Source organism: Seriola lalandi, unplaced genomic scaffold, assembly GCF_002814215.2.
Source record: "Seriola lalandi dorsalis isolate HSWRI2012SDOR001 ecotype SW California unplaced genomic scaffold, Sedor1 jcf7180002054954, whole genome shotgun sequence".
NCBI lineage: Eukaryota > Metazoa > Chordata > Actinopteri > Carangiformes > Carangidae > Seriola > Seriola lalandi.
The window spans coordinates 1,987,325-2,008,345 of NW_019525505.1; the positions used below are offsets into that span (position 1 = coordinate 1,987,325).

The 21,021-nt window shown below is 37.6% G+C and overlaps 2 protein-coding genes across 2 annotated transcripts in view; one reads left to right on the forward strand and one right to left on the reverse strand.

Annotated features, from left to right (window-relative positions):
• LOC111645591 (C-type lectin domain family 4 member E-like) overlaps positions 1-3,455 on the forward strand; it is a 4,756-nt gene extending 1,301 nt beyond the window's left edge. The window contains exons 2-9 of the mRNA XM_087170613.1: positions 5-27; positions 349-426; positions 1,149-1,262; positions 1,527-1,604; positions 2,269-2,340; positions 2,556-2,707; positions 2,789-2,907; positions 2,998-3,455. Coding sequence (XP_087026739.1) covers positions 5-27; positions 349-426; positions 1,149-1,262; positions 1,527-1,604; positions 2,269-2,340; positions 2,556-2,707; positions 2,789-2,907; positions 2,998-3,172 — 811 coding nt within the window. The 3' untranslated portion in view covers positions 3,173-3,455. The remainder of the gene's footprint in view (positions 1-4; positions 28-348; positions 427-1,148; positions 1,263-1,526; positions 1,605-2,268; positions 2,341-2,555; positions 2,708-2,788; positions 2,908-2,997) is intronic.
• A 472-nt stretch (positions 3,456-3,927) lies between these two features.
• Positions 3,928-21,021, reverse strand: part of LOC111645592 (uncharacterized) — a 34,620-nt gene continuing 17,526 nt past the window's right edge. Inside the window, exons 17-41 of the mRNA XM_087170614.1 lie at positions 20,711-20,914; positions 20,441-20,591; positions 19,790-19,860; positions 19,370-19,462; positions 17,823-18,055; positions 16,901-17,081; positions 16,371-16,565; positions 15,704-15,854; positions 14,915-15,030; positions 13,850-13,996; positions 13,194-13,344; positions 12,867-13,039; positions 12,616-12,751; positions 11,568-11,687; positions 11,413-11,450; positions 11,134-11,251; positions 10,859-10,971; positions 10,114-10,303; positions 8,184-8,392; positions 7,940-8,090; positions 7,305-7,453; positions 6,422-6,527; positions 6,089-6,337; positions 5,811-5,940; positions 3,928-4,871 (exon numbers count right to left, since the gene is read on the reverse strand). Coding sequence (XP_087026740.1) covers positions 4,700-4,871; positions 5,811-5,940; positions 6,089-6,337; positions 6,422-6,527; positions 7,305-7,453; positions 7,940-8,090; positions 8,184-8,392; positions 10,114-10,303; positions 10,859-10,971; positions 11,134-11,251; positions 11,413-11,450; positions 11,568-11,687; positions 12,616-12,751; positions 12,867-13,039; positions 13,194-13,344; positions 13,850-13,996; positions 14,915-15,030; positions 15,704-15,854; positions 16,371-16,565; positions 16,901-17,081; positions 17,823-18,055; positions 19,370-19,462; positions 19,790-19,860; positions 20,441-20,591; positions 20,711-20,914 — 3,747 coding nt within the window. The 3' untranslated portion in view covers positions 3,928-4,699. The remainder of the gene's footprint in view (positions 4,872-5,810; positions 5,941-6,088; positions 6,338-6,421; positions 6,528-7,304; positions 7,454-7,939; positions 8,091-8,183; positions 8,393-10,113; positions 10,304-10,858; positions 10,972-11,133; positions 11,252-11,412; positions 11,451-11,567; positions 11,688-12,615; positions 12,752-12,866; positions 13,040-13,193; positions 13,345-13,849; positions 13,997-14,914; positions 15,031-15,703; positions 15,855-16,370; positions 16,566-16,900; positions 17,082-17,822; positions 18,056-19,369; positions 19,463-19,789; positions 19,861-20,440; positions 20,592-20,710; positions 20,915-21,021) is intronic.

Sequence of the window (21,021 nt, forward strand, 5' to 3'; positions counted from 1 at the left end):
CGAGGGGAGCGAGGGCATGCACCAATGGTGAGTCTTAATTTCTTTTACAACGTTTTATGGTTACAGTGTATACAAGAATAAAATAAAGATGTATGCTGAAAAAGAGTGAACTGTTCATTTCAAGTCTTCTTAGCAACATTTCACTTTCTTCAGAATGAAATGATGGACTTGATTTCCCTCTTACATCTCCAAGAATACCACCAGAGTTTTCGAAGATGAAAACTCCAGATACTTCCAAGAGTTTGTTTCTTTTGTTAGTCAGCCTTTGAGTGGAGTACGAATGTTTAATCGTTCACTCAGTGGCGCCTGCTCACAATCCTTTCAACAGCAGTTTGTTTTGTGTTGCAGAGACAACTTCCTCATCAGCTGAAACCACTTACTCTGAAGTCAGGATCTTGAGAACTGAACCACCTGCAGAGCTGCCTGGTAGGTAATAAACAGCAAGTCAGTGGCATGGTGAGGTGAGGTGATTACCTGATTGACAGTAAATTAGTCAGCAACTATTCTGATAATTGAATAACAATTTCAGACATTTTTCAAGAAAAATGGTAAAAATTCAAGACTTCCAGCTTCTGAGATGTAAATATTTTCTGTTCTTTTTAGTCTTCTACAACCATAAACATATATCTTTAGGTTTTTGATTGTTTATTAGACAAAATGAGATATGTGAAGATGTTACCTTGGACTTCTGATGGACATTTTTCATTAGTTTCTGACATTTCTTAGAAAAATAATGAGCAGATTAACTGATAATGAACATAAGTTAGTTGCCCTATTATTGTGTATAATAAAGTTTCTACTTACTATGATTATTGTTATGTACCAAAACACCAAAGCAAATTCCTGGATCTTGCACAGAGATGATAAATCAGTGTAATTTGCTCGTTTATTTGCCTCTGTTAGATTCTAACCTTCATGAAGGAGGATTTACAGCAGGACTGTTGTATCAGACTGCATTAGTCATAGCTAGGTGTTCCTAATAAACTGCTGAGTGTACTGTATAGAGCCAAGCTAAGAAACTGAATGTATGGTTTTCTCCAGGTTAAATCTAACCAGGTTTCTCATTTACACAAAGTTTAAGAAATTACCTTACTAGAATAAACTGGATACTTAATTTGATGTGAACTGTCTCCTCTGTTGTTGAACAGGCGCCCAACAAGCAGCAGAGCCAAACGAACGATCCAAGGTGACATGGCAGACCGTGGCTCTGCTGGTTCTCAGTGCTCTGCTGGCAGCTGCCGTCATTGCTCTCTGTGTTACCTGTGAGTTTGTACCGTTTTCTCAAAGAACATTAATTTAGACTGACTTGTAAAATGAGAAGAACAATCTCAGCAACTTTGAGAATCTAGATTGATATGTTATTGGTTATTTTCCTTGTAATAGAACTGATGTAAAATCACTAAAAATCTAATTTAATCTACAAATGTCTGTCCATATTATTTAACCTCATTCTAATGACTCTGAACAGACTCCTGCTCATCATCAAGTACCGACCTTCTCTGACTATACTTTCTTTTTTAAATCAGTAAATAAGAACATTCAAACTGCGGAACATCTCCGAAAGCTGCAATATGATCATGATGCTATGAAAAAAAATCTTTCTGGTAAGTTTGAGTTTGTGTTGCAAAGTCACTTACTCATTCTGACAGGTGAAGCCTGATTCGAATCTGGTTTCAAATTTGTCTCGTCTGTGTACAAAGGAAATTCAAAACAGTAAAGAAATAACATTTCTGCCTTAAACCTTTAATACTATTATATAATAAACTTCCTTTAAATGATTTTGTCCTCATGAAATTTTAATTAGTTTGAAACCACAATGTTTTGTTCTATATATATTTAGTAATATTTAGTTCAAGTGAATAGGATGATCAATTCTGTTTGAATTTTCTCAACTGAATATATATATATATATTAAAAAATATATATCAGCATATGACTATAAAAACATTACCACAGGGAATAAACTTTAAAATGGCAAAATAAGTTTTCAGTGAAATTGACACTAATCAAGCATTGACCTTTTCTGACTATACTTTCCTTTTTGTAAGACTTCGTATATGAAAACATTCAAACTAAGGATGATCTCCAAAAGCTGCAATTAGATAATGAAGTTCTAAAAATAAACCTGTCAGGTAGATTTGACAGAGATTGGGTTTGACATCTTTATTTATTATCGATTTATTTCTCTCGTGTGGAAGTTACTTTTCTGTTTAAACGATCCGTATAAGGAACTGATGAAATGAAATCACTTCTCTCCTCTTCCATCAGAGACACGCTGTGAACCAACACCATGCAGCACAGTGCAGCCTACATGCCCCACACCTCCTGAAGTAAAAATAAGTAAGTTATTGATTTTATGATGATTAAAGAAACACTGGACTGACAGATACAGTAAGTTAGACTGTGGCTGCAGTTGCCTGATAGGTGCCTTGCTCAAGGCCAGAGTGCTGTATCTGCGAGGATTCACTTCACGGCTCTCAGATCTTTACCTTTAAAGTTCCTGCTGCTTCTGTATCACATGTAAACATAAAGTCTTTGCTGTAACCTCTTCAAAGATCAGCCATGTCAGAAGTGTGAAGGAGGCTGGGAGCAAGACGGAGGACAGTGCTATTTCTTCTCCATCAGTCGTTCATCCTGGGAAGACAGCAGAAATGAATGCAAACGACGGGGAGGAGACCTGGTTAAGATAGACAGCAGAGAGGAGCAGGTATAAAACACTTCTTTATGTTTCATCGTCTCAGCACAGGAAAGACTCACAGAGTGAATTTCATCAACATTTCCTCTTCAGAGCTTCCTGAAAAACAGACTACAAAAAATGGATAATAGAGACAAGTTCTGGATCGGACTGACAGACTCAGCGGTAGAGGGTGAATGGTTGTGGGTGGACGGCTCACAACTGAGTAAAAGGTTTGATTGTTGTGAAAACATTTTTGTCCATTTCCAGTTCAAATTTTTCAGTTTTTATTGATCCAGTTCTTTCTCTTCTCCATCTCTTAGTTTGAGTTTTTGGTTTTGGCAGGAGCCAGACAACTGGAGACTGGAGAATCCTGATGGAGAGGACTGTGCGAGGATGGGGGAGGGCTGGTGGTGGGATAAATCCTGCAAAGCCCCTCAAAAAAGTATTTGTGAGAAACAAGAAGAAATGGGACGGACTGCGGTTACATGTGTCTGAAATCCAGTTAAGCTCGAGTCCTCAGCCAGTTTAACAATCTGTGGCATGATGCTGTTACTGATAAAGCTAATGACATAAACAATGAAAGAGCAAACACCTCATTTAGAATCTATGATTAGTTAATATTTCTGGACGTTTACTACTTCGGTGTTAAGTCTTTTCTCAGTGTTTGTGACCCGGAGAATTAAATATGAGTCTTTATGACAACAATAATGTAACGGTTTAGCTGTGTTTTAGTGTACAAACAAAAATGTATATATAAAAAGATAAACATTTTCATTAATGATTACATTTCATTAGTCTGTCTTTAAATGATTAATCAATAACTGAGGTTTTAAATGAAACCATTAACAATTATTAATTATATAAGGGTTTTTAATATTTATTTCCTGTACTGTGAATATCATTTTCATCTCACAATTCCTGTTTTCTTCCAGCTTTTTCTTTTAGTTTAATGCAAAAATGCCAAATTAATCAAATTAATATGAGTTTATAATTCATTTGTTTTTTAGTTCGTTGTAACATTTTAGAGGTCTTTAATTACAGTCAGTGATGAATAAAGAATATAATTTATTTGATATATTTAGATGAATTAATAATAAACACCTTAAAAAACACCTTTGAATCACTTTGAATCATGTATTGGTCTGCTGATGTCATGTTAGTGTTTTACAAGGGATTTGTATATTTCAAAATGTAATGTATAATAATGTGTATATATTGTGTCAATTGACAGAATACATTTTCCATTCATATGAATGACTATTTTTTTATTCATATGAAAAATAATATTTTACAGCCTCTTAAACCTACAGAAAGTGAGTGATCAATACTCAAAAAGGAAAAAGATTTTGAAATCAGTTAAAGTTTAAAACCCAATAGAAACAAACCACAAGGGGGCAGCATTTTTACATCTGAAGTGAATAAACTGAAGAGCACAAATAAACCTGGAGGATCACCATGTTGATCATAAGGATTCAAGATTATAAGACTCCAAAGCACAAAAGCACAACCCCAAGTCTAAAGTGGAATATGTTCAATCTGAGCAACAAAACCCGTCCAACAAAGCGCAGCTGAACAGAAACATGATCTGTGAGGAATCTTTGCAGAACATCTGTACCTTTGTGAAACTGGCCCCTGTAACTGCAGCTGAACTCTGCAACGATAACAAATCAAGTCCGACAGGGAAATATTTGAAAAAAATGTTTTGAAACAAACTCTTATTTAATGAGTCCAGGTAGAAAAAATTGAAGTAATCGCAAAACGTGATTTTGAACTTAGAGTGTTTGGAAAAAAACAAAACATAAACGTTGTCATGATTTCATCAAAAGCATGGCGTTGATGACACAACAAATTGTAGGTGTTCGTGTGAGAGACATAATTTCACTATTTCTGTTTAATGGAATGATTTTCACAATTTAAACATTTTTAAACTCAAAGTCATTTTTAACTGTAAACTGTAAAAGTCATTTAGCTGCCTTCATCAGTCTGAATCCACCTCGTCTTCTGTATCTGTCGGTCCATCTTCTATCTCACATCGTCCCCCTGCAGCTCTCTGACGGTGAGGATTCGTACGATCATGGCCTCCATGGTGCTGTCGTCCAGAGGGCTGGAGGAGAACCACAGAGGGCTGCTGGGAACGCAGCGGTGGTCCGGGTGGAGGTAGAACAAGTCGCTGTGCTGCCTCACTGACTCCGAGCTGAGAGGAAACACAGAAGACGTTTTCGGCATGGTGTTGCAGTGGTTAGCACTATCGCCTTGCGGCTCTGGGCCTTTCTGTTTGGAGTTTGCATGTTCTCCCTGTGCCTGCGTGGATTCTCTCCGGGTACCGTGGCGCCCTCCCACAGTCCAAAAACACTAGGTTAAATGGCAACTCTAAAGTGCCCATAGGTGTGAATGAGAGTGTGAATGCTTGTTTGTCTCTTGTATGTCTCTATACTCCGCCCTCGCCCAATGTCAGCTGCAGCTGTGTGTTTCAGGCTTTTTTTTTATAATTATCAGTAGAAAGCTTGTGAGCTGGAGAAAAAGACAATCACTAGCAGTTCAGATGTCTCAGGTAAGTAGTTAATTGTAGGAGGAGAGACAGCATGTGAATCAGAGTAGTGCCTCATCAATTTCTGAGGATGTCTGGTCCAGCAGGTCATATAGATATACATATAGACAGACGTCACATGTCTTTATCTAACTATTGTAATGCGCCTTTTGTGCTTCTTCACTCATACTCGTCTGGAACTGGATTAGGACAGTCTCCTCTAAGTTATGCGTTTTTATCCATAACACCTTATTTACCCTAGCAACAGAGGATAAAGAGGCTCCATTTAGACTTGAATCAGTCATAATAGAAGCTACACAGTGAACCAGTGTAACAATGTGAAGTCATAATGACCTGGACTCTTAAAGAAAGAAGAAAAAATTCCTTCACACTGAGGCTGACTGAGGAGCATGGTTTTTAAACGAAAATGTTTTCACATTGTTATGATTATAATTTTCCAGGGAAAATAAATTAATTATTGAAGTATTTGGCATAAAAACATGCTAATTTTAAGACAATAAATATCCTAAACTGTCTGTAATGAGCACATTTAAAACGATACCACATAAAACACATAAAACCTTGAACATAGAATCAGACACTCACCACTTGGAGAGGTAGAACTCATAGAGTCTGACCGGGCAGCGTAGAGGGTTCTCTGTGTTCTCCATCATCTCCAGGAAATTCTCTATATTCTGATTTTTCTTACGTCTTTTAGCTGGGACACCGTCTGTATCTGAAGACCACACACACACACACACACACACACACACACACACACACACACACACACACACACACACACACACACATTTACACGACATTGTCATAACACAAATCCAGCATAAGAAGATGTGAGCAGTTGACCTCAGCCACACTGGTACCTGGCTCTGCTTCATGTATGGATAGGGGCGGGTAGAAGCGCAGGAAGGTGGTCTTGGTGTTATTCGGGTTGGTTTTGGTGCAGCGCATGACGTGGGCGAAGGACAGCTGGCGGTGCTGCTCCACCGTGGTGAAGCCGAAGTACTTGCAGCAGAAGAAGAGCAGAGTGTTGAGGAGGACGATGGGGGAGTACGCCCCCAGCTGTTTACAGTCCCAGAGAAACTCCTCCTCCACACGGGAGTGGATGGAACCTGGCGAAGAGAACAGAGAGTCGATCAGAGACAGAAAAATAAATAAATAAATAAATAAATAATAATAATAGGACACTAACTCACCACTGGCTGTGACTGATGTTTTGAGGATTTTGGTGAAGTCTGTGCAGAACTTGTTGTAGATCAGATCACTGAATATGTTCTCCATACGACCGTTCTCAAACAGGTACTACAGAGAAACAACAACAAAAGAATTTAGAATAAGAATAAGTTTGAAGGTGTGTACACTGTAGTTTGTAAAGGCCACAGAGAAGAAGAAATGCAAGGTGTGACTGGATTTAGGAACATCAGTTATTTATTGTTACAATGTTCATAGAATAAGTGATGAGTTTTTTTTTTTTAGACATATTAGAGTGTAAAATGTTATGAAGCACAAAGAATAAACAGCACAAACTGTTCAACATGTAACTGTAACAGGAAGTTTCTTTTAGTGAGAAATAAGATGATAACAAGATATAACAAGTACATGTTTTTAAAGGACACTATTGATACTGTGTTATGAATATAGTCACATGATCATTTGTTTTGTAGCTTTTAGTTTTTTCTTTTCTGCTCAATATCCGAAATGATAATATAAAAAACGGATTTTTCATTTACTTATTTATAAAAACAGGAGAAAATTCTGTTTGTGTGATGGTAAGTTCAAACTTAGAAAAACTGTTTGACTAAAATGTCCTTGAAAAGAGACACTTAGGCAGACTGCAGTCCAGATCCAGACGCCGTCCTATCTGGACCTGGACCTATAATCTGTAAATTATCAAGAATTATTCAACTTTGACATAGCAGCTCTATTCTAACCGGCAGCACTTTTCTAGCCTTTACGGCACTGGTCATGTGATGCTACTCAGCCAATCACTGCAACTTCAGTCAGTGAGCGAGAACATATTTCATATTTCTAAAGTGAAGCAGAGATATTATTTTGAACCCCCCATGTTGTTTGTCTTACCAGTTGTATGCTGAGGCAGAGGTAGAACAGGCCGTCAGGGGAGTACGGCTCTCCATCAGGTTGTTTCACCTCGCTGACGAAGCGACAGAGGCCGTCGCTCAGTTCAGCCGCGGAGCAGTGAAGAACATCCTCCTTTAACCGCACATGTGCTGACGGATGACAGAAGTAAGGAGATAGTTTTAGTGGATGTGTCTGACATTTTATATTTTTCTGGGGGTTTTTTTTGTTAAATTATTCTATAAAAATAAAATGTCATCACTTCATTTTATTTTGTTAGACATTTTAATTTAATTGTCTCATGATCAGCGTATGAATTTGTTTTTTGAGGTCACTGTGACCTTGACCTTCGACCATCAAAACCTAATCAGTTCATCTTTGAGTACAACTGAATGTTTGAGAAGTTCCCTCAAGGCGTTACTGAGATATCATGTTCACCAGAATGGTACGAAAGGATTGGACAACCAGAAAACATATAATGCCTGTTTCTCAACAAAGATCCACATCCACAATCCACAAACATCTGTTTAAACCTGTGCTTATGAAGTTGTGGGTTATTGAGCCAAGAGCAAATTAGATTCAATTTTAAGCTTCAAACATCCAAAATCTAATTTTAAAATAAATACAGAAAAACCTACAAGACACAGGGTCCAGGTTGGTCTGTGATTCCCTCCACTGAATCCATCTCTTCCAGGCGTCAGTCCCACACTGACTCTTCAGTTTGTGGTGCTTCCTAGACATGACCTTCGAACAGTCTCTTTGAGAGGTCTCCTTAGACAACTGTAGCAACTTTGAACCATTTGGATAAAAAAGAGAAACAAGTTTACTCCACAGAAAGATGAGACCATCACCTCTACACTGGTCCTCCAGGTGGTTTCTGACCTTGTTCTGGTTGTGGACTTTGCCCGGAGTTTGTTGTAACAGTGGAGCAGCAGGCGCAGGCCTCGGTGAGCTCTGGGGATCCTCTCTTGTGTCTGGAGGAGGAGGAGGAGGAGGAGCTGGACTGAGTGGTGGACTGGTTGAGTCCTCCTGGCTGCTGAAACTATCCAGGTCTTCTTCAACCAAGTCCTGCCTGCAGCTGCTGGTGTGGTCTGAAAATAATAAGGACATTAAACATAATGATGGAGCACTTAGAGTAGGAATTAATCTGTAACTATTTTTTTTTTTTAAAGTATATTTTTTTGGGCTTTTGTGCCTTTATTGGACAGGATAGTGGAGAGAGACAGGAAATGGGGAGGCAGAGAGAGGGGGAATGACATGCAGTAAAGGCTGTCCGATGCGGGACTCGAACCGGGGCCAACTGCAGCAAGGACTGTAGCCTCTACACATGGGGCGCCTGCTTAGACCACTACGCCACACAACGCCCCATCTGTAACTATTTTTGAGTCGTATTTGAATGGAATAAAGTATTTGCACTGTTGTGATGATTTCTTTTTTAACTACTCTGTGTTTTATCATTTAGTTGTGTGACTCTTTGAACAGTCGGTTTCTCAGGCTCTTAATCTTTTTCCTTCCTGGGAGAGACGACTGTATCTTGTCTTATCCCAAGGTGTGTCCAAGGACAGCATTCAGATCGCTGGTGTTAGTTTATATGTACAGTATATTAAAGACAGCAGGTAGTTTGTTTGTTAACACAGATGTAACAGCGATGACTGATGCTACAGACAGGACCAGACTTGTGGGATCATATATTGTATATATAATATTTAAAATTTATATATTATTCTATTAATATATTTATATATATACAAATTTATTTGTATAGCACATTATCAGACACAGACGCCATTCAGTGTGCTTAAGAGAAATAAAAGAAGCATAAAAATAAAAAGCATAAGAAGACTAGAATCACCTCCTGCTGGTTGTCTGCCTCCTCCACTCAGACTAGTTTCAGGTTACATCCCTGTTTATCCAGAGTCTTAGAAAATATGAATCATTTGTGTGAAATTTTGTTATAATGGCTGTGAAGTCTTGAGTTATGGCTAAAAAGTGTTTTGTGAGGTCACCGTGACCTTTAACCTTTGATCTTTGAACACCAAAATCTAATCAGTTCATCCTTGAGTCCAAACGAACGTTTGCGCCAAATTTGAAGGGATTCCCTAGAGGAGTTCTGAAGATATTGCGTTGACAAGGCCAAAATTATGTTTTGTGAGGTCACTGTGACCTTGACCTTTAGCCACAGAATTCTAATCAGTTTGTCCTTGAGTCCAGGTGAATGTTTTTACCAAATTTGAAGATATTCCCTCAAGGCATTACAGAGATATCGCATTCACAAGGCCAAAAATGTGTTTTGTGAGGTCACCACGCCCCTGACTTTTGACCCCCAAAATCTAATCAGCCTATCCTTGAGTCCTAGTGAATATTTGTGCCAAATTTGAAGAAGTTCCATCAAGGCGTTACAGAGATATTCTGTTCGCCATGATGAATGGATGGAAAACCTGAAAACAATATGGCTCCAGCTCTGACTGTCATGGTCGTGGAGGAGTAAAAACAGTATAAAAACACAGATTATCAAATAAATAATATCTAATCAAAGATTAACAGATTAAATGAAGGCAGAGGAGAAAAGAGCAGTTTTAACTTCATTTTAAGACCAGTAATGATTTTAGCCGGACAATTTAACTCAGAAGACATCAATGCTCCGTGGATTATTATTTAGAGAAAACTCTACAACTGTACTCTCAGCTATAGCTGGAACATATGACCTACATTATAATGAACAGACACATTTACATAAAAACATTTTAAGTATCACAATCACAGTGGCTGGTCCTGGATGTCTCTTAAAACTAAAATTAAACAAATTTCTTACCCTTTAAGGCCTCAGTTTCTTGTCTGTCTTCTTCTCTGGTCACCTCTCCAGCCTCTTGCCCATTCTCTCTCTCCTGCCACTCATCCTGCTCTGTCTCCATCTCAGACCTGACGTTGAGTTTTCCCTCCGAGGGTTCTGGCTCCATCCTCTCTTTCATTGTCGGCTCAGGGAGGAACACGGGCACAGGCAGCTGAGAAAGACACAGTTTAGGAAAGACAGTCTGCTTGTGGCACCTGAAGACAGTGCTTATATATTCTTGACAGTTTCTCTCATAATCCCCCAAAAACAGATGGTGTAAATGTCATTAAAATCTCACGCTAGGGTAAAGGGAAGACAAGGAAATTTCACTTCACACTTCACAACAGACATGTTTTCAGTTATTTCACACTTTTTTGTTAAGTACATAATTCCACATGTGTTCATTAATAGTTTTGATGCTTTCAGTGAGAATCTACAATGTAAATAGTCATGACAATAAAGGAAACGCATTGAATGAGAAGGTGTGTCCAAACTTTTGGCCTGTACTGTATTCTTGAAAAACTTCAGAGTTCAGAGTTCAAGTACTTTTCTTGACAAGTACTGTTTTTTTGATGATATAACCTGGAACTAAGCACCATAAGCTCAGCCATAAGAAATACCATACATTTAAAAAGAGCATTTTTTTCTGATAGTGAGGGGCCTGATTTTCTGGATGTGATCAAAATGAATAAAGGTTCACAGGAGGAGTCAGCAGTATTGTACGTACCGGTAATGGCAGGCCCACAGGCTTTGGTGTGAACTGGCTGTACATATTCATGGGTAGGGGAACATACACTGGCACTGGGACGGGCAGCACTATGACCTTAGGTAGAAAGTTGTCTTCACACAACAGAGAGAAAACAGAAACAACATCAAAGCTGTGTTTTTGAAAAAAGGATGCGTGTGTGTGTGTGTGTATCTTAGTTTTTGTATATTTTGCATATTTGCATTGCATCACAAAAAGTGTATTTGGGTATCTGAGTATTTAAATGTGAATTTTACCTGTTTGTGTTTCTGTGTCGACAGTCTGTGTTGTACAGGAGACTCCTTTGTTGTGGACCAAAGGTGTACAGAGCATAGACTTGTTCTTCACTTCCTTTGGGATGGTTTGAATACTGGCCTGAAAAACAGACAAATGATGATGACATCTTCAGCTACAACAGGTTGTTACTTGGATATCTCAAATTTGCTGAGATAAGTTTGTTTTTAATAGAACTTGTTAACAAAGCCAACAGAAAGATGGTAACTATGTGGAGGACTTGATTTTTGCAGTGAACTTACATGTCCAATGACCTTAGTTTGGATGTCAGGGACAGAGGCTGTGAAGATACGACAGAGTTAGAAAAAAACCCCACATGGGTGAAATCTTGAGTCCAGTAGTCTTTTCTGTCTGTGTGTGTGTGTGTGTGTATCTCTGTGTGTGTTTGTGTATATACCAGGTTGTTCAGTGCTGGAGCAGGCACTGGTCTGCTGAGCCAGAGTACCAGCAAGTGAGATAACGTTAGCGATGACGGGTGAGGACTCCGCTGTGCCTGAGAATCTTGGAGGTGAAGAGACTGTAGATAAGAAACAGAGTCAGGAGGTTCTGTCAGTAATCAGTCCCATCACATTTTACCTGAGTGCCTAAAAATTAAAGTCAAAACCTAGAAATCCATCTCAGGTCTGGATCATATGTATCTTCAACTGACACAGGTTTAATGTCTGTGCAAAATTCAGATTCAACCCAAGATATTAGAACACCCTGCACAGTGCAGTCAGACATTGAAATTCAACAAAAAACTGACTTAAATGTGGCCTCTTTGTGTTTGAATTGGACTGTGCCTGTTACAATCTCTAGGTACAATATGACAATCAAGCAACTGCTTATTAAAAAGTTTGCAATATGTTAGTGGCAGCACTAGACATAAGTGCAACAAAAAATAAAAAATAAAAAATTCAATCATGTTTCCATGATAGTTAAGAGCTGGGCAAAGTACCACGATGCCTAGCACTGTACATCAGACACTATTTCTAGATTCAGGTCCATTCAGATTTTTTGTGGGTCCATGAGGCTCAAACCCAGAACCTGTCCTGTCTGACTCTCTGGGATCTTTTTTTTTTTTTTTATCACACCTGATTAACATTTGGACCCTAAAATTCAGACATGAACAGGGTTTTAAGTAGGGCTGAATGATATGCAAACAAAAAAAAAATCATATTGTGATTATTATGGCAGATATTGCGACACGAGTCGTGATTTTATTCTTTGTTCCTTTACGTCTGGAGAATATGATTTGTAGGCTGGGGGCGTTTCTGTAGCACCACAACGCTGATGGTTCTGACAATGCACAACAATGTGACACATTTTACCTTTATTAGAAAAATCGTAACTCCTGCGATTTGGATATTGCACTTAACCATATTGCGATTTCAATTTTATTTTGATTAATTGTGTAACCCTAGTTTTAAGCAACAAACTAACTAAGACTAACCAACATTACATACCCGTGTTGACCATCTGGAGCTTTTTATTACAGAAGTGTAGGAGACATTTCAGGTCACAGAAGTGTTTGACCTCCCCAAGCATGGGAAGACTCTGCCTCAGCTTCCCATTACGACTGCAGGTGTCACACTTAGCGACCTGACAGAGAGCAGAGGGTAAACGTGAGTTCACACGAAGAAAAATGTTAAAAAAACGAAAACAAAGTACAGTTGCTCTTCTTTTGTGCAGTGGGGCAGCATCTGCCTAAACCTACGCGGCAGAAGAGCATGTTGTAATTTGCGCTGCAGTCTTCAGAGCAGAACTCCTCATCTTTGCCATCATACTTCGCTGTCACCACCGCCCTGGAGATGGAGTGGCAGTACGCACACGACCGACAGTGTTTCCCCCACTCCTGCTCCAGGTCATGACGAAAGAGCATCTTACAGCCTGGGAGGAGAGAAAGAAGAGTCTTGATATGGTTTCTTTACTGCACTTTTACCTTCTGATAATGAACACATAAACACAGCATTTTATATCCCAATATCAAACAATATAATAAAACACACAATGCTTCATTACACGTGTCCATGCGTCTTCTTACCGTCACTGCAGAAGTAGCAGTCTTTGTCGTTGACCCTCTTGGCATCTCTGATGATCCGCTCATACTTACAGTATTCGCACTTGCCCATGATGCTGTTGATCCTCTTAAACTCTTGAGAACAGGCCAGACTGCACACGAAATTCATTTTGCACTGTGTGCACACAGAGTGTATTTTAACAAACATATTTAAACATATGTCACGGTGTACACGACAGTCGCCAAGCCTTTAAGATGAGATCTCATGGGTTTAAAAGGTGCTATATGTAAGTCTTCTCTGCTGCCAAGTGTGGTTTCCTGCTGGGAGCACTTGGTGGTGCTGATGGAGATTTGCCAAGAGCTTCAGCCCTCATTATGTTTATCTGCCCTCTGAGCAGCTATACATCTTCATCCTCTCATGCTGAACTTAGGGCAGACTGGACTCTACAGTGACTAGTACTATTACAAGACGGGAAAGGCCAGAGCTTTCTTCTGGACTGTTAAGTAAACAGCTGTTGATGGTAACATAAGCAAAAGCTTACATGTAGCACCTTTAACTGGTAATCACACTTTGTTCAAGGGAACTTCAACAGTTTTACAATATATCAAGCACTGAAACAACATGCCTTCAGATCATATACACTGGTGCTACCCATTTCAAAGAAACAGAGCCAACACACCTTTTTTTGCACAACCTTGGGTGTAGTTTTTATAATGCGTCGACACTGGGCACACGGCAGTTTGTCTGGTGGTTTGAGGTAATCACATTGTGTTTGGTCAGAGGCTCCTGTCGGGTTAGTGGCAGCAGTCGTGTCTTTCTGGGTCTCCTGTGTTACAGAAAAACAAGAAAATGTGCTTTTTGTATAACACCAGCAGAAGATGGTCTAAAATCATCATCAAAGTCATCTTCAACAAAGCACACAGAGCATGTTAACTGTAAAGAAGGAGCACATCAACCAGTGCAATGCAAAACCTATATAAAAACAGATAAAGGAGCCATTCCTTTATCTGTTTTTATACAGGTTTCACAGTTTGGGTCTATGAGACAGAGGAACAAGCTTTATAACACTGTGACACAATAATTCATAGTGGGATTAATTATGTTGGGTCTGGTATATGAATAAATACCACTTCCAAGAGTCTGACAAGACAAAACTGATAAGCTTCACAAGTGTGGGTTTTATCTACCAACTATTATTATACTTTACTATTAACTATTATCATTACTACTATTGAATTATTTATTTTTACTTTATTTTTTATATTCAGCTACTGAACACTTGAATTTACCCTAGGTGTGAAAAAAGTAAATAAAGTAAGTAAGTAAAGTAAGTAAGTAGATCTATCTATCTATCTATCTATCTATCTATCTATCTATCTATCTATCACCATATTGCATTTTTCACTTGTACAAGAAAGAATTTAAACTTTTTTAACTATAATGATGACGACTCTGTTCTCCTTTGATCTCAGGGAAACTTTCCCTGCTGGACCAGTCTGAAAATGTTTCGTATCCTCAAAACATTTCTCAAAAACAGATGTTGGTCATGCAGTCAAGGTCCTCCTATATACTGGTCAATATCAGGCTTTGGATACAGACACAATACTTGTTGGCAGGGTTGATTTGTTCTTGGCTTTTAGCTCTCTCTTTGCTTCCCAAAAGTCTTATCTTTACTGCACATCAACTTGAAAAGAGTATTAAATTCTCCCATTTCACCTTCGTGTAGTATATAGGTTCTTGTTACCTTAAAAGCCATGGCGCAGGCTAGAGTGCAGAAGTTTCTGATGGAAGCATCTGACATGGCGAGGTGGCAGGCCGGTACTGTGGTCTTTCCACAGTTGTCACAGTTCAGTGGAGTACCTGCGGAGAAGGAGAGGTTTTGTGATAGAAGCTTTAGATAAGAATGTTACTGCATATGAATCTGAATGAAGGGCTGAGGTTTCCTGGGAGTAGAATATATATATATATATATATATATATATGTTATTGGGTTGGACCACCTGCTGCTTTATAATTATCACAGGATAAAAAAATGGTCTCTGTTACTGAGGTCTATTTGATCAATCGATCAATCAATCAATCAGATTTAATATGAAAAGCACTTTTCATTCAAATGATGTAACACAAAGTGCTTTAAAATAAATCAATTATCAAAAATAAAAGTAGACTATTACAAGGAAAACAGTCTAAAAAATAATAATATAATAAAAGCACAAACCAGTAAAATAGCTTGAAATATATGAATAAATAGAAAGACAAATAAATAAAATAAACTAAATTCAACTTAAAGACAGACTAAAAAGGTAGGTCTTCAGCTTGCTTTTAAAAATGGAAAGATAAAAATGATCAGCCACAGTTTGGGTCTGATCTGGATCTCACCATACTCCACACAATCTTTAGTCTCAATGACACATGACCAGAAATGACTGAATCACTTGGTTCACTGGGAGTTAGAACATCACACAGAGAGAAAAAGAAAAATAAGTGGAGAGAGACAAAGAGCAGCTGTGTTGAGAAAATAATGGTCCAGTACCTGCTGCACTGACAGCCTGGATCTTTGACGCCATCACACAGCTGCTGGTGCAGAAGAGCTCCACCACGTCTTCACTGTTTCTGTTCTCAACCATGTCTGATATCAGATTTGAGGAGTGGCACATGGCACACAGCTGCGGTGTTTTGATTTTCTGCCAAGTATCAAAAAGCACAGAGAGAAAATAAAGTCCCATCACAACTAAGAGCATTTTTACATTCAAGCTTTTTCCCATGTTAATATAACATTTTGTTTAATTTGTCATTTTATTTTAGCCAGTATAGACCTCTTATAACATTTACACTTTTATTTAATCCTATATAAGGCTGAGGCATTTTTATTGTCTTTTTCAATAGTCATTTTATCTTTTATTGTCTCTATATCGCCCTATTGGTTTTGCTGTGTTTCTATACACATCTGCTTCCTCTGTCCTTATCTATATTGAATCATATTATATCTCCTCCCTCTATAACTCTACCATGTTTCTACCTTGCTTTTGACTAACATTGCTTTTGATTTGTTTGTCAAAGCACTTTGTAAACTGGTTTTAAATGTGCTGTATAAATAAAGTTATTATTATTGTTATTATTTACATTTCTCCACCCCTCTTTATTTGAATAACTGTGTTTTATCACCATAAATAAGAACAAATTAATTTATATTTTCTCACCTTTTTGAGTTGGGTCAAACACTCTCCACTGCATAGTTTTTTGTTGCCGTCTTCCATCCTGAGCATGAGCGGTGTGTTGCAGTGGGAGTGACAGTTTACACAAATGGCCAGTTTGTTCATGTTGCAGAAACGGAGAAAACAGGGGTCGCTGCAGACCTTGTGGACGACGTCCTGCTGCACGATCTCGTGTTTGCTCTGCACGGGGATAAACAAATGACACTGTGTCAACCATAATTTATAATCCTTTAAACTCATACAAACCAGGAGAGAAAACAGCAGAGAGTTGAGATATTTATATGTGAGATGAAGATTTTAGTTTTAGTTTTGCATGTAATATATAATATTATATTATTATATATATAATATTTACTGAGGAAAAAATGTTTTTACTATAATCACAACTGTAACACACAACTGTATTTATTTTAAAACACAGTTTATAGTTATTTTATAAGATCATTATTATAGCAGGCAATGTTTATTCATACAAAAAATAAAAATAAAAAATAATTTGATCTTTTCTCTCTTACAATGCAATATCTGCTGCACATGCTGCATTGTGAATGTGACGAGACCGGCAGGATGGGAATTTTGGTAGACATGATTTTCTTGTAGTTGAAGGAGGACAGGCAGGTCTGGCTGCAGAAGTCCTTCATTGTCCCTTCATTATCCACCGGGGCCTGGAGGACATGCTGAGACTGTGTCATCAACCTGGGAGGACGAGGGAGGACGAGATCAGGTAAAATATTTAATTGTTGAAATGGTGAAAATGTTTAGATGCAGATGAGTTGAAAGAGGTTGATTACTACTAATGTTACAGGAATAAAAGCTATTTAAAAAATATAGTTTTTTTGATGGCCGTGTTGGACAGCCAGTGATAAACAGAAAATGAGACAACAAAGATCCTAAAGTTTATACACCACACACACACAAGTGCTTTTAGGACAAAAATCACCACGTAAATAAATGTACATATAAGAAAATTCTATTAGCATTGTCTTTCTCTCTGCATCAGAACAGGGGTGCAACTAACAGTTATTTTCAGTATTGATTTATCTATTGAGTGTTTTCTATTTACCAATTAATCATTTAGCGTATACTATATCAGAATAAAGTAAACCAAATGAACATCTAAAATAGCATCTTGTTTTGTCTGACTAGGAGTTGAAAACCAAATACATTCAAATACATCATGACATAAAACAGAGAGAAAAAAGGTAAATCCCAACCTTTGAGAAGCTGGAACTTAATACTTAATAAATTATTTGATTATAAAAATTGTTAGTGATCCCTTAACTAACAACTAATTTCATCACTACAGCAGACACTGAAACGTTTGTCTAAACTTTAATTATCATGTTCAAGTAAAATGAAGAATTCCTTGAAATTCTTCCAAACTAAAGGAGGAAGTGGGACATAAAGACACAATAAATCACTAAAAATGTGACTTACTGAAGACAGAACTGGCAGGTTTTCTTAACAGGTTTCATTTGGTAAAATTTTAAAAGGCAGGAAGTGGAGCAGAAAATATCTGCGTGGCCTTTCCTCTGGTAAACTGTCTCTCCATCCATCAGGACCTTTTTACAGTTGGAACAAGACGCATGTAAATCCATGTGGGTGACAGTGGGTGGTGCCGAGGTGGAGTCTGTCGTCAAGGAGAAGACAGAATCGATCTTCAAGTCCTCCTGTAAAAAACAGAATGACTGAAAGTGATGGAGTCAGGGGAGTTTGATGTAACCTGCTGTCTAGAGATAAAATCCAGAATCTCTAAATGTCTCCTTTTGTGACTCTGCCACTCTTTTCTTCATTAGTTATCAAAATGCATTATTATTCATATCACTTCTACATCAATCATGATTTAAGGTGGACAGACACAAACAGGATTAATATACAGGATATTATTCTTGAAAAGTAGAAATCCTGTAACGACAGAATCAAACAATAATTTTAGAAATGAATGACTACAAAGACCTGTTTCAAATGCAAGTACATTTACTTTAGTCCTGTACTTCAGTAAAAAAAACTGAGGTACTTGCACATCTCTTCAGCATTTGCATTTCATGCCACAGTCCACTTCAAGAACCTGTAGTTTCAAATTAATTTGTTTTTCATATCAAACATATGGTCAGTGTCTAACGATGGTTTATTTTTAATTGGAAAAACACTTCTGTTAAGTCATTTGAGTCTGTAAATGGGTTCTTAAAGTTTTATTATTACACTTACACATTTATTTTTGTCAGTTTTCATTTAGGGTAATTATTTAAGTATTTGTTCATTTATTCATTTATTATTTATTTGTGCGAATCCCAAGGGCAATCTTTATACCTTTACATCACCTGTTTTATACCTGCAAATATACAATTAATCTAATTTTATAATCCTTTCTTACTATGAAAATGAACACTGGTAAAACCATTTACTGTCTGTATAACTTTCTTTGGCTCTATAAAACATATTTGAAAATAAAAAATACAAATATATCATATAAAGGACATACAATAAAAAAATCAGTTTTGTTACTTTCTCAAATAAACCTTTTCATAATTATTCTGCTACAACCTGTTATTCTTTATTATTTCAAGATACAGACACATTTCTAGAACATTTTTAGACCAGATAATTTAAATTAAATATTGAAATATAGTTTCTCTTTTGCAAATTTAGTTTTTAGGATTAAATTACAGACACTCTGTCTGTGAAGTTTCATGTTTTAGATTTTAAACTTAGCTTAGTACTTAGCTTCACCTCCACATCTACACATCAGCTAGAATAATCAAATCCACTATCTGAAAGGGGCCATTGTTCCTAAGTACTTTTTACTGTTGATGTTTAAAATACATTTTGCTCATAATAATTACATATCTTTACTTAAATAATATTTTCAATGGTGGACTTTTAATGTAATGTAAATGCTTTATGGTGCTGTACACATAAATATGTCCTCTCTGATTCTTTGTGTTTAGCTTCTGATGAGCTGTAGTGTGACCTGTATGTCGTACCTTCGCCACATTTGGCTCATCCTTGATGTCCTCTGCAAATATGGAAGGTGGAAGAACCTGGTCGTACTCCTCATCGATGGGCTCTTCTTTTATCTTAATGAGGAGTGAAGAAAGAGATGAATAAGCTATGGGACTTGTAGGACAGACTGGTCTGTGTGGAGTATTGTGACTATTCCAACTCTGAATCTACTTTCACACTGCAGCTCATCCAGAGAGAGAACACTTTGCAATAGTCCGACGTTCTGGTGTTTCTACTTATCAGTCACAAACTCAGTCGTGTTCCTACACTGTATCACACCCATCACTACAAAGGTTAAAGAAACTACATTCATGCTGTGACTGTTCATATCAGAAAATAGGTTTGAAGTCATAACCTTGATTCAGCGTGTTAGTTATCAGAGAAGACATTATCAAACTCACACAGTCCAGATTTGGTAGGGACGGCTTCACATCTTTGATATCGCTCTCTTCAGATGAAGGGTTGATCTTTTCTATAAAGACGAACAAATTATGGTCCACAGAAGGAAGGAAATTTTCTTCAGACACATTTTGAAGACAAACATAGACAGAGCCAGTGGTGTCTTTCTATTTCTATTTAAGCTATCTTGCTTTTGCTTTATCTTTCTTAATATTTTTTTCTTCTTCTTTATGTTCATTGTTATGCATCAAAACATCAAAAGAAATTCCTCATATGTCAGAGCTACTTGGCAATAAACCTGATTCTGAATCTTGTCTACATAACAGATAAACTTTAAGTTAATGAGGAGATAAGAACGTGAGGAAAAGAAAGTTACTGCTTTTAGCAAAGGAAGCAGACAAACACAATCTATTCAACACCTTATGTTTGTACACTGCTGTAGAAACTCATTAGATATTCTTTAACTAAAATTCATTTTTATACGTATAGAATAATCTCATTCTAAAGAAGTTCAAAGTGCTTTACATAAAAACAGAAAAAAATGAAATTCAGTGCAACAGTACCTCATCAATGCAAAGTAAGTTGGTGGTGAAATTTGAAAGTTGGAAAAGAGGGAAAAAGATTTTCATTTTGAAAATATTGCTGTAAAATACCTGTCACAGTGAAAGACGGCGCCTTATACACAATCATACATCTGTTGCTACAGAAGAAGTCCAACCTGCCCTCTTCGTTTTTATTTTCAACCATGTCTGACAGCTGATGTGAAGTCTGACACGTGGGGCACAGCTGAGGTGTCCTGACTTTCTGCAGTTAGACAAAAAACAGAACATGGCTGATATGAGGCTCATAAATGTGTTTGAACTTGTGAACTTTTAATTTTATTTAAAAATGATAAGACCATGACTGATGTTTGATTTCTGCACCTCTTTGCACGTGACCAGACACTCTTCGCTGCAGATGGTTTTGCTGCCGTCCTCCATCTTCAGCATGTATCGTCTGTCGGCGCAGATGGAGCTGCAGACGTCACAGGTAGACACGGGCAGGTTGTTGACTTTGTGGTAGTTGATGAAGCAGGTGTCGCTGCAGAGTTTATGGACCACACCATCCAGGGTCAGCTTGAATTTGCACTGAGGACGACAAAGGAGCATGTGAAGGGTAATTATTTTACATAGACATTAAACTCTTTATTCATATTTTATATAGAGTTTGTGGTAAATTAACACATTTAAAAGGA